General features: G+C 41.5%; 2 protein-coding genes across 3 annotated transcripts in view; both read left to right on the top strand.

Annotated features, from left to right (window-relative positions):
• LOC135973815 (uncharacterized) overlaps nucleotides 1-13,232 on the top strand; it is a 1,510,190-nt gene that overhangs the window by 485,990 nt on the left and 1,010,968 nt on the right. The gene's annotated exons all lie outside the window — the stretch shown is intronic.
• CEP20 (centrosomal protein 20) lies at nucleotides 2,108-12,477 on the top strand. Of its 2 annotated transcripts, none has more exons than XR_010591181.1 (5): nucleotides 2,108-2,266; nucleotides 6,064-6,261; nucleotides 7,569-7,653; nucleotides 8,569-8,682; nucleotides 12,006-12,477. XR_010591181.1 is itself a non-coding variant. In XM_005307563.4 (5 exons), exons 1-5 carry the CDS (start codon nucleotides 2,239-2,241, stop codon nucleotides 12,080-12,082), a joined length of 525 nt encoding a protein of 174 aa, XP_005307620.2. In that variant the 5' UTR covers nucleotides 2,108-2,238; the 3' UTR covers nucleotides 12,083-12,477. The 2 variants fall into 2 exon arrangements, 1 of the variants encoding a protein (XP_005307620.2); XM_005307563.4 differs by having other exon boundaries at nucleotides 8,546-8,682.

Genomic DNA, 13,232 nt, shown 5'->3' with positions numbered 1-13,232 from the left:
GTGGGTCAGGACCCCAAAGTGAGTCCCAACCCCATTTTAATGGAGTCACCAGGGCTGGCTTAGACTTACTAGGGCCCAGGGTCGAGCTCAGGGCCAAAGCCAGAGGGCTTCAGTCCTGGGTGGTGGGGCTCAGTGTAAGGGGACTGTTGTCCCCTTACTAAAACTCAGTGGGGATGTTTTGGTTGGCTAGCCCCCAGTGCCAAAAGAAAGGGGAAGGGTCGATGGGAAATCAGGACCCTGAGACGGACGGTCCCCAGGAACAATGGAGAGAGGCCAATGCTCCGGGTCAGCCTGATTGACGGGGGAGCAGGCTACCCAGAGAGTCAGGAGCCAAGGAAGTCACACCCTGCATGTGAGCTGGAATTGCCTGGGTCAGATAGAGTGGGGCTGAGCTAAGGAGAGAGCAGGGGCCCAAACTGAGCTGGGGAGCAGAGCTGTGCCAGATCCAGAAGGGCCAGAAAAGCAACCCAGGGAGCTGGAGGCAGAGCAGCAGCAGCGCTGAGGCAGCATGGAGCTGGAACTGGGGCTGGAGCAGTTCAGAGCCAGGTGCAGTGAGCAGCTGGGGAGAGCAAGGGGGCAGTGGGCCCAGCACGGGGAGACACCCCCAACCAAGCGGCCCTGCAGACCGGACTTGGAGGGGGATTGTAACCTTGACGGGGTGGGGGTGACGCTGGAAAGAAGGGTGCGGCCAGCTAGAGCCTGAGAGCGTGTGGCCACCGCCAGAGCAAGTGTCCAACCCACAGAATCCCTGCAGCACAGCCAGGGCCTGAGAAGGGGTCTGGGACTTGTGAGGAACATACTGAACTCCCCTTACATTCTGGAGACACTGGTTGTGATGTCCCCATGCCACAGAGCGGGGTTATGTGTTTTCCTTTAACCTTTCCCATTTTTTCCTTATTTTTTAATTGATTGCTGTTTAAGAAATTGTATTTGCTTTGAACTGTGTGTAATGATCAGTGGGTCAGGGAAGCACCCCAGAGTCGGGTCACCCTAGTCCCCGCCCTAAGTGATCACAAGGTTGGGGGTCATACCCCCCAGGAATCCTGGGCCCAGCCTTGTTTGGGTTATAAGGACTTTGTCACACAGGAGAGCGGAAGGGGAGCCCTTGAGGTCAGGCAGCCCTTTGGGTAAAGGAAGTGGGAGTGAGGACTCAGATTCTTTCGCTAGCCCACTTCATCAGGATAGTGTATAAGCCAGGAAAGTTCCCCACAATAGCAGGACCATTCCCCCTCTCACATAATGTTCCAGGCAGTCCTTGGGCTTCGGTCCTGCCCAGGGTGGTGGGGCTTGGGCTTTGCCCCCACCCCTCTAGAAGCAGGGGGCTCGGCCAGGCTCAGGGCCCTCCTGGGGTCATATAGTAATTTTTGTTGTCAGAAATGGGTCACAGTGCAATGAAGTTTGAGAACCCCTGCTCTACAGAGCCACCAAATACTATATATGTGGACAGACCCCCAGGTAGAGAATATAAACAAAAAAAGGATAATTGACCAGACAAAGTGAATAGTCAGTCACTAAAGGCATATAATCACCATGGCTAATATGATGCATATATAATCACATGTATTATTTAAAAATAAGAGCTCATTCCATAAGTTTTCTTATCTGCATATGCTTTCCTCCACCCCAGAAAGGGCCTTCCCTCTCGCCTAGCTTTTTCTTCCTCAAAGAGTAGCTAGGCTTCCTTCCCTTCCAGTTCCCCCACTGCACCCCGCAGAGGGTCCCCTTCCACCTCCTGAAGAGGTCAGAAGGAAATAGAGCCTTATAATCGCTTTGGGTGACAAAGAAATACAGCAAACAGCCAAATTCATATAATGCAGGCAACATTTGGGGATTTATGGGAAGGGCTTCCTGCCCGACGTTCCCCTTCCCTCACACACAAACACACAGGGCTAAATCCACCGCAACAAACACTCCCACCTGCCCACACTCATGGGCAGAAACCAGCTCCACCCCAGCCTCAGTGGACACCATCTCTCCACCCCGCCCCAGAGAGTCACTTTCTCCCATTCAACCCCCCCGCTTCGGAACGCTTCGGCTGCCACGCACCCTGATTGGCTCAGGGCGCAGCGATGGAACGTTAAGACAAGCGCCACTTCCGCAATCGAAAGATTTTCGCGCCACCTCCCTGTTGCCGGTTAGCACAGTAGGCACGCGCAGCGCGACCTTAGCCGTTTTCATCCGGGGCCTTTCACTCTCCTCCCAGTCCCCGCCCCTGGGCGGAGTAGTGCCCGTTGGAAGATGGCGACCATCGCCGAGTTGAAAGCAGGTAATGGCTGCCTGTAGGGAGCAGCTGTTCCCAGAGCGCCCGTGCTGTGTGGGAGCCCCTGCCCGCTCCGGGGCGCTCTCGGGGGACGGGGTAGCAGTGGGAGCCGCTGTGGGCAGCGTGTGCGCCGGGCCGGCGCTGCTGGATAAATCCTTGGAGCCAGGCCCTGGTTTCCCAAGTGGAGATTCCCTCCCGCCCTGACAGACGATTGGGCGAGAGGCCCTGGCAGCGCAGCGCTCTTTCCCGGCGGCGCTGCCGGAGCTGCGCGTTGCCACACGTGTGGACGCAGCCCTGGAGGAGCTATGCGGGCACCGCCTGTGCTTGAAGCGGCCCTCCTCCGCCCCAAGCGCCCACCTGGCCCTAGTGTAGACAAGGCCCCAGAGGTAAGCTAGGTGATGAAGGCACTGCTGCGCCCCCTACCCGTAGTTTATTTTCTCTCCACTCTGTATTGTGCAGGGTAATTACCCCTTGTTATAAACACACCTTCTCTTAGCAGTGACGCCAAAGCCAGAGTCTGGCAGGGAAAGAGGGGAAACAAACCTGCATTTATAATGGAGAGGGGGAAAAAATTGGATAAAAACGCCTCACATGTTTCCTGACTACATCATATAGAAACAAACAAGGGCATGGATCTAGTTTTTTTACCCCTTCTTGCAAATCCTCTTTTATGTTCATCAGTCTCTTATTCTTTGGAAGAGTGTTCCTTCCCAAACCCTAGCATTTCCCCCCAAAAGCTCCTCTCTAACAGCCATTACAAAACATATCAGTGTTGCCAAGTCTCATGATTTTATCTCAAGTCTCACAGTAGTTAATGAGAATAGTTTTTTTTTAAAGCCCCAGCTCCTGGAGTCTTGGGATTAGGTAAAACTGTCAGATTTCACCAAAAAAGATAGGGTGGATAAAATTAGGTTTTTTGGGGGGGGGGGGGAGTTTAAAGTGGATTTTTTAAATTGTTTAAATTATTCTTTTAAAATTAAACCTGTTTAAACTAAAATCTGAATTTAATACAAAATGTTAATGCCTACATTTATTATAATCTCAAAACATTTAAATATGCTGAAACTATGTCCCTCTATCAAAATCTTTGCGTTAAAGGCTACTTTTTTGTATATAAAGAACATTGAGAAAAGCCATCTAACTTTTCAAGTTAAGCTTTATAAATATCGCACAATATTTTCATGTACTGTATTAAGGGCTTGATCAGGTGGGGGCCATAGGGGCTGTGCTACTGGGTGCAAGAGACTGGCAAAATCATCACAGGCATTGGGACCTAGTCTTTGACTCCAGGAGACACCATTATTATTTCATTAGGATCATCCACTGACTCAATTCTTAAATTATGAATATTTAAGACTCCTCCCACCATAGAAATTTACTCATTTCATGGGGAGGAGGGAAGGGGGAAAAACAGCAATTGATCTACCCAATAACTACCAGCCCTAGTAACTAGCAGCAGTAAAAGCTGTAACAAATAGCAAAATTTCAAGTGTGAAGTACAGAGCTTGGTCACAGACAATGCTGCAGGTGTAGCAAAGATGAGAAGAAATCTAGAAGATAAGGAAGGGAGCCTGTAAACTGTAACATGGGTGCAAAGCTCATTTGCTTCACTGAAAAGATCAAGAGGATCCAAACTAATTCTCCCCTAAGATGGAATTCAGTGGTTGACAGTTTTGAGCTATTTATTAAGAACTGGCCTATTCTGATGATGTTTTATGAAGAAAATAGTGACAAAAATAGATGGAACTATTATACCCAAAGTAGTCAACATTGGACTAAAGAGGAATGTAGAAGATATGCTGAATGTACTGAAACCTATTTTCATAGCCTTGAACAAATTGCAGCAGAAAGATTGCTACTGTATTGCTGATGATGTTGAAATTTGGAAAGAACTCAGACATTGAAGAAATGCCAACAAAGTAGTTAAATTGCAGGCCATAGAGTAGCAGATGGATCAAGCATCTATGCTACCTCATTTCCTTGCCAATATTCTCAACCCAAAGTACCAGGGTAGATGCTTAATTGCTGAAAAAGAATATGTGGCTATGACATGGGGATCTAATAATCACCCAGTCATTCTAATCATAATAAATTTCAGGGCTGTTTGCTGATGTTTTAAAGACAGTCATGGCACTGAACTGGTGGAAATCATAGCTAATCACCTGAAAAAGAACGTATTGAAGTGCTAAACCAGCTTTTGACCACAGAAAGCATATTTTCTTCATTTGACTAATTAATTCAAAGTTGAAAAATTGATTGGGAGTTGAAAAAAAAAGCAGGAAAACTGGTCTCTTCCAGTCGGTGAATAAAGATGAGGAGGGAGGGGTGAGATCGACCAGTCTTATGTTTGAAGGATAGCCGAAGTAACTTAAGTCTCCTGAAAATGAGACCGTTTAGGCAAGAAGGACTTTAAGCTCCAGTCACATTCACTTAGGCGTATTGGAAAATTTTCCCAAGCTGACTTGAAATCTGTTTAATTCACTGACTACAGTTAATCCCTGTTTCTTTAATAAATGATTGAGTTGTGTTTTGATGAGACTATATTCAAAACATTTAAGGTTTTAATAAAAAAAAAAAAAACTTTATATGCAGTTGTGTAATTCTAGTTTCTAACCTAGTGCAGCTTGCGCAAAATTATCTAGTAAATGAGCAAGATATTCACCATTTTCTAACAGTCTATAAATGTACAATTAGGAATCTGAAAATTGTAAGCTATAATTGCATAAATAAATGTATAATTATAGTGTACCTTCCTAAGTGGCAAAAAGATGTAGCAAATCTAGCGTACAGCCTATTTAGTTGTAAATCAACATGTTTTAATGTTTATATCAGGGGTCGGCAACGTTCGGCACGCGGCTCGCCAGGATAAGCACTCAGGCGGGCCGGGCCAGTTTTATTTACCTGCTGACGCGGCAGGTTCGGCCGATCGCGGCCCCCACTGGCCGCGGTTCGCTGTCCCGGGCCAATGGGGGCGGCGAGAAGCGGCGCGGGCGAGCGATGTGCTGGCCGCGGCTTCTCGCCACCCCCATTGGCCCGGGACGGCGAACCGCGGCCAGTGGGGGCCGCGATCGGCCGAACCTGCCGCGTCAGCAGGTAAATAAAACTGGCCCGGCCCGCCTGAGTGCTTATCCTGGCGAGCCGCGTGCCGAACGTTGCCGACCCCTGGTTTATATGAACCAGTGAGAATGCACCTTTCTTTAGAAAAATAAAGAAAGTACAAAGAGTTTATTAAAATTGATTTAAATCCAGGCTTTCCACTTGGTGATTTAAATAGCTGAAAAAGTAGTATCTAGACCTCATGGTTGCAGAGAATAGTTTGACACTAGAATCCATCTTTCCTAAGGCAAATAAATAGAACTCATTAAAATATTTCTCAAAATTCATTGTTAACCAATGTCATGATTAGTTTTGGGCCCTGACTCATGATTTTTGAACACTTGGGGTTGGCCTTTCCTATATTAGACATTTTGAAATAATTTCTTACTGGTTTTAGCAGCATGAGAACCTTGTATACACTTGAGCTCATGGTGGCTGATATTGCTTTTAATTTCATGTTATCTAGCTTTGCTCAGAGATGGTCTCTAATCAGTGCTTAAAAGGCCAGCTGACTTGTCCATGCTTCGGATCCCATGCATTTCTCTTCATAATTAATAATCCTTAACCACCATTCCAAATAGTTTGGACAACTCACTTTTTTAAAAAATGATTAAGTTATATAAAATGACTGATTCTGGGGGTTAGTATTGAATAATAAGCTTATGACTATGTGCAGTAATAGAAATTCTTTTTTATGTATTTAATAGTACTAAAGGACACGTTGGAAAAGAGAGGTGCACTGGGACAAATAAAAGCAAGGATCAGAGCTGAAGTTTTTAATGCGTTGGATGACCAAAGTGAACCACGGCCACCACTGTCTCATGAAAATTTTCTAATCAATGAACTAATTTGTGAATACTTGGAATTCAATAAATATAAATACACTGCATCTGTTCTAACAGCAGGTATTGGGTTGGCTTACTGGCTTCAACTGCTTTATTTACAATCTCTATCTTAATGGATAATGGCTGGATTAGCTCAATAAATCTGATCGTATTACATTGTGATGACATAAGTCAGAAAATCTTCAGGGTCATGTGTATACTCTTTTTCCCTTCTCCCCAGCTTGTTTTGTAAAGGTTAGTGAAGATAAATAAAGTGTAGACATCTCTTTTCCCTCAGACATCAGGCTAAATGATGGCATTAGTCTCTGAGAAGTCTTTCTTTCCCAGGCTCCTTACCATAAGTTAAATGTGTCAATGTAGCAACTGATGCACAGGAGAGGATGGCTTTCTAAAGCAAAAATTAACAGTCTGCAATAGCAGGCGGAGAAACATCCTTGCCAGTTAAGCGCAATCGCATGTGATGCACATATAGTATATGGAATGCAAACTGCCACCACTGAAGTGTCCAAATATTTTCTGACATGGGAATGAGTATTTTAAAGCATACAGTCCCATTTATATTTCCATTTCCTATTAAGTAAAGTGCAAAATGGAAATATAAATGAAGGATGAAAATTCAGGTGTCAACTAATGATTCCAAACTATATTAGCACTTCAAATGCGGTGGAGGGCAGTCTTATGTCTTGGAGTACTGTGAATACACTATCTAACTGCACCCAAGACTTGGTTAGAGGTACTCAGTAAATAGTAGGATTGAGGGTAAAAAGGAGTAATTAGTGTTTGAACAACTGCGTCTATGCTTTAATGTTACTGATTATATTTCAAATATTAGTGTGATAGTTATATAAAATAAATCAGTGTCCTACATATTTATACATATTTGAAATTTGTACAGGTCCTCAGTTCTGGCATTATTGCTGCTGTTGCCTGTTGGAAATGTAGTGTGCAAAAGACATGTAACATGCTCTAATTGTGCTTAGCAATAATATTTAAACTGGAAAGATGCAATAATTAGACTGAAAATAGCTCAGTAAAGCAATATGAAAGATGTTCAAGTAAGGAGCTAATTTGATATTTGTACTCATTGTGACAGTATCCTTTAGAGTCAACTTTCTCTTAAAAGGATATTTTAAATGCACAGATATGTCCATGCATCTTTTGATGGGGAGAGAGGAAGGAGTTTGTGGATTCCATTATGTGCGGAATCAGCCTGATATTTGTAACAGTTGTGTTCCATTCTATATGCATCCGAAGAAGTGGGCTGTAGTCCACGAAAGCTTATGCTCTAATAAATTTGTTAGTCTCTAAGGTGCCACAAGTACTCCTGTTCTTTTTTTAAAATATTTTAAACATTCTTAACTTTTCAGAATCTGGCCAACCTGAAGTACCATTGGATAGACAGTTTCTTGTCCATGAGCTGAATATAGTGGAAGATCCAAATAGAAAATCAGTGTAAGTAGATTTGAAATCACAGTGAACTCTATTCAATATATGTGCCACATTTTCTATGCCTGCTGTAATATTTGTTTAAGACCCATGTAAGTGCTATTTGCAGTCTTAAGTCTTGGGGATGTGCAAATGGTCTTTGGAGGAACTGGCCTACATTTCATGCTCCAAGGGTGTAATTCTGCTCTGCACAAGCATGTTACCAATTTGTGTAGTAACTGTTAGCATCTGAAACACTTATACAGAACTGTTCTACCTGGTTTGTGAAAGTCTCCAAACTGCGCATTAGGACCACAACATGCAAGCCTCAGACACTACCCTTTAGAGAGCTGTTCACTGTGATTTTCCACACATCTTTCAACTAACTCCAAAGTCAGTTGCGAAATTGTGCTTTGAGACTTCCATGTGAATTTGTGTGGTGCTCCTTGGCATGACATTCATAAACCAATGAAATGATTGTTTCTGTATTGGCAATTATTAATTTTGACAAATATGAATAAAGAATCAGAGGGTAATTTTTTACTTATCCTGATTTAGGGCATCCTGTATGAGGGAAGATGATCAAATAGGATTGCTTTTTACAAAATTAGAGGAATGTATTTTAGGTTTATTTGTTTACAAACAGAAGGAAAAAGAGCATTGGCTGTGACATTTTTAAACTAAATAATTTTGAGACAGGAATTATAAACCTTGAGTTAAAAACACAATGTTTGGGAAATAGTTATGCTGAAGACATCTATTTGTCTACATTCTGGGAACCAGTACTGAGGACTAAGTGGCCTTTTCCTGTTCCAGGACTCTTTGTTCTTTGAAATTAAAAAAAAAAGGGGGGGGGGGAATTCTTATGCTCAGCACTTTACATTCTATGTACACTACTTTGTTGTTTCTCTTTTAACAGCCCTCTCTTGTATGGAATTATAGCTCATTTTTTACATGGTAGTAAAGGCGACATCCATGATACATTTTCAAAAGGATCTTCACTGCAGTTTCCAAGACGGAATCTCAGCAAACTACCTAATGAAAGAAATCAAATGGGTGTGTATATCTTAATCTGAAGCTTTGTTGTCCCTCAGGAGTTTTTAGGTCCTACAAGAAGAGCCAGCACTGTGCCATCTGCGCACCACTGACTCTGCTCTGATCCCGTCTCATGTTTCAAAGGGCGTAGTTTAGCACAATGTTTAGGGATAGTTCTCTATTCCAAATCTGGTATTGGCAATTAGAACTTGACCACTATTCCCCCCACCTCCAGTGCCCTGTTTTGGGCCACTTGACATAGAGATTTTAATAGAACAAAGATGCTAACAGATGGGAACAGTCATTGCCATAGATCCATAAGTGGTTTTTGCATCTAAAAGTGAATTCATAAGGCAGATCTCTATAGCCAAAAGTTTGCCTAGCCCATATTAAATTATTTCCCCAGTTGATTGATAACTTCATACACATGTATAAAGAACATGAAAGTGGAACACATCAGAATGCAAAATAAGATACACCAAGTGTATAACCTCTTCTATGCAAAGACTACATAAAGGAGGAGATTTATTTTTCCAGGTTTCTTTGTGATGATAGTTCTATCAAAAACAATGTTAATATTTTCAAAATGTGTTGGCTAATCATGTTAAGATCTAGGGCTGTAGGAGGTATCCTGCTACAAAGTGCTACATTAATACCAGATATAGCTATATGTACATGAAAGAAATCTTTGCTCAAACCATAGCTAATTTTATGAAGCAAGAATCCTTCACTTCTGATCTCTTTTAATGCGTATGAATATTTCATTTTTACCTTGTAACATCTAGGTAGGAGGAAAATACATTTCTGACTTACCAAGACCAAACACGCTGAAAAGCAGATGTGAAAAATGTTCACAGATCTTGTTTTTGCCATCAAATGTCTTGATAGTTGGAATTTTCCTCTAAAATGGGAATTAACATTATCTGGACAACAGACATTTTTAAAATTGGACACAGTGAAGTTAAATATACAGCCTTATTTTAAGTATTGCTGAGTGTTGCAGTTTCTATTGTCTTCAATGGTAGCTGCAGGTAGCCAGGACAATTGAAACACACAAGTTATGTTTTTTAACTGTATATGAAAATTTTAAGAATATTACAAATGCTTGAAACTCATTAACAGGAGACAGATGAGTTATTCTGGTTGGTAGATAGTAGGAAGAGAGTTATGTGCAATTTTTCCTGTAGTTTTAGAAGTTAGGATTTGCTGACGCTGAACATTACCAGTGTTACTGATCTTGCATTGAGCAGCCGTAAATCCCAACTCCCAGTGCCAAAATATCACCCACAATCTTTTTCCAATTTTGCTTCTGAGGAAAAGGCCCATATTTTACTTTGTCACACTACTATAAATCTGGAATAGTTCTACTGGCATCAGTTGAATTACTTCATATTTACGCTGGAATAACTAGGAGCAAAATTTATCCCAAACTCTCAGTACAGGGTTGGGGTTGCATACACATGAATATATATTTTTATGCAAAGACATTTCTTGTATGTTCTGATCATCAAAATATTTCCAGTAGGAAGTTGTCATTAGTTCAGGCATCTTTCTTTAAGTTTAATTTATGCCTGTAGGCATAAATACCCAATTCTCTCTAAGGCCTGATCCAAAGCCCATTGAGATCGGTGGGAGTTTTTCCCCCTGACTTCAGTCATCTCTAGATCAGGCCATAACTAATATTACCATGTTATACTGTAATATCACTGTCTTTACTTTCCTGTTTGTTTCTAGCCACTTTGGCCAGGTCCACACAAGTATTTAGTCTCCTTTCACTGAAATCAGTGGAAGTTGGGGCCTAAACACTTGTGTATCTGGGCCTTTCTGCCCACCTACTACTGATTCTGACTAGATACAGTGTATTTTCCCCCTTACTGTTTTATGCACAAGAGAGTGAAAGGGACAGTTGCTCCAGGATTTTTTTCCTTGAATAAGCCACTCTGCCGTGTTTTATTTCACTTATGTGCTCGTTGAGATTTGGTACTTTCCCTTAACTGTAAATCCTGAAAATCCTGCTGAAGATGGATATGTTTTATTCTCTTACATTATCTACAGATAAAAAGCATTATATACAGGCTGTATTTTTATAGAGAGATTTATTTATCATGTAGGGGTGTCAAAATGGGAGGCAGGGACAGCTAGTTTCCTTTCTGCCACAAGAGGGTGCCAAAGAAGCAACACTTTTTGGTACAGAAGCTGGGCTTCTCAAGAAGTAACTGGTTTCTCTTTTAGTTAATCTCTTTCTGTGCAGTATTATCTCTGAGTGTTTAAGTTCAGTGTTGTGCTGGTTAGTTTAAACAATTATGAACTTAGTCAACAATCTTGCAATTGATTCTGCTCCGGAGCTCCTATGCAGAGCCCATTGATTTCGGTGAGACTCCACGCTGGGGTCTCCCTGCCAACTACAGGATGGGGTGTTAGTTGTTAGACATTACTACCTCCTTATGTAGGAACGGTAACTGTAGAAGCATATCTTAACTTTTTCGTAGAGGAAGCTTTAATCTTTAGCTTTAGCCTATTTGTATTGTGAAGCAAGCGGATATGCAAAATGCAGCTGAGGAGCCCACAAAAAGCAATTGTTTTATGATACCAGATGTGTCTGATTAATTCTTCAGTACGTCTTACTATGAAGAAGCAAAATCAGTCCAGTGGAATAAATAAATGATCTTGAGAAAACAAATATTTCAGCATTCTGGAATCTGTTTTCACTTTCTTTGTAAATAGAACTCCTAATGAGTCATGTATGTTAAACAATGGAAGAGAAGACCTTTATTTTTCATGTTAGAAATGTTCTTGTTGTCCTGTGAATGTTCTGATATGCTTTTGGGCATGATACATCATAGAATATCAGGGTTGGAAGGGACCTCAGGAGGTTATCTAGTCCAACCCCCTGCTCAAAGCAGGGCCAATCCCCAGACAGATTTTTGCCCCAGATCCCTCAATGGCCCCCTCAAGGATTGAACTCACAATCCTGGGTTTAGCAGGCTATCAATCCCTCCCCCCTTTGGTGATGGGGGTCCTGCTATATACTGTAATTTACAGTATGTTCCAATATATAAATACAGTACATTCAGGTGCATCTGAGAACTATAATAAGACTGAAAGCTCATTCTATTAATACTTATTCAAAATGTTGTTATAGCTGTATAGACAGATTTATGGTGCATAACTGCTAATGCAAAAACTGACATGGATGAGCTTCCTAGCCTCCTCCGGTCTTAAAATGTTTTATGTACTGAGGTTCAGATTACTAAATTTTGTTGACAATGACATTTACATAGAAATGTCTTCCCTGACTCTGCGGATGCATAAATACTTATACTACATCTTGTATTAATTTTCAGATTCAATTCCAGAACCAGGGAGGATGGCCGGCACTAGCATTGAAGATCCACTTGTTTTACAGGGTGTAAACAGATGATAATTCAGTTTTGTTGTCCATTTTTCATTTAAACAATCAAGACTGGATCCTGCAAACCTTTATTCACATGAATAGTTCTTGCTTACATAAGTTGTCCCTTTGACTTCAGTGGGACTGCTTGAATGAGTAAAGGCTACTCATAAATCAGACTTTGTAGGATTAGGCCCACAATAATTTATTGCTGGAAAAGCAAAGTTAGCTTAGGGCCTGTTCCTGCTATGCAAGAAGGGGCCCAACATGTTTTAATTTACAAAAATAAGACTTTTCAGGAGTATTTATTCTATTCCAGCACTCACTATTTAACTCTGTCTTTAGTCTCATTACTTTACACTACTTTTTCTGCACTTGTGGAATCACTATTACTGTACATGTGAATAAAAGCTAACTTCATTTTCTGTTTTACTTGATACTGCATTTGACTTGCAAGGGTGTAAACTTAATATTTTAAGCATTATTTGATAAGTGGCAGCCTCACCACTTCCTACAGATAATCAGTGGAAAATTAACTATGAAAACAGAACTAAAATGCCTTAGGGAATGTTTGACTTTTTTACTCCCCCGGAAGCCACAACTATATTTATCTTCATGCTATTGAACAACTATTGTCAAGTCGTCTTTTCCAGCAGGAGTTGTTATAAATTGTATGGAGTTAGTATCAAGCACACAAATGGGAGGACTATAGGGCCTATTTTTTTCCCTAAGCCGTTTAAAAATTAAAATTAGAGGAAGTTAAAACTAAAACTGCATAGTGAACCACCAGTTCCCAGAAAGTTCATTCATTTTCCCCAGGTATTTAAATTTTCAACAAACATAGGTAACCATTAAAAAACTGAGTTTGAAAGGCATGTGTGTATGTAAGTGGGCTTCAAGTTTGATTTAACAGACTTAATAAATATATTTAAATAAAACTCCTGATGGCATCAAGTAAAGGTTGTAGACTTGGATCCTTACTGAGGTTTTTTCCTTTATCTTGGCATAGCCTGAGGCTGACCTACGCTATAAAGTTAGGTTGGCTTGACTATGTCACTGACGGCTGTGAAAAATTTCGCACCCCGTGCAATGTAATTAACCCAACCTAAGCTCCAGTGTAGACACCACTAGATCAATGGAAGAATTTTTCCATCGACCTAGATACTACCTCACAGAGAGG

The sequence above is a fragment of the Chrysemys picta genome, chromosome 10 (genome assembly GCF_011386835.1).
Source record: "Chrysemys picta bellii isolate R12L10 chromosome 10, ASM1138683v2, whole genome shotgun sequence".
NCBI classification, from domain to species: Eukaryota; Metazoa; Chordata; order Testudines; family Emydidae; genus Chrysemys; species Chrysemys picta.
This window is presented reverse-complemented; position numbering and strand designations above follow the sequence as displayed.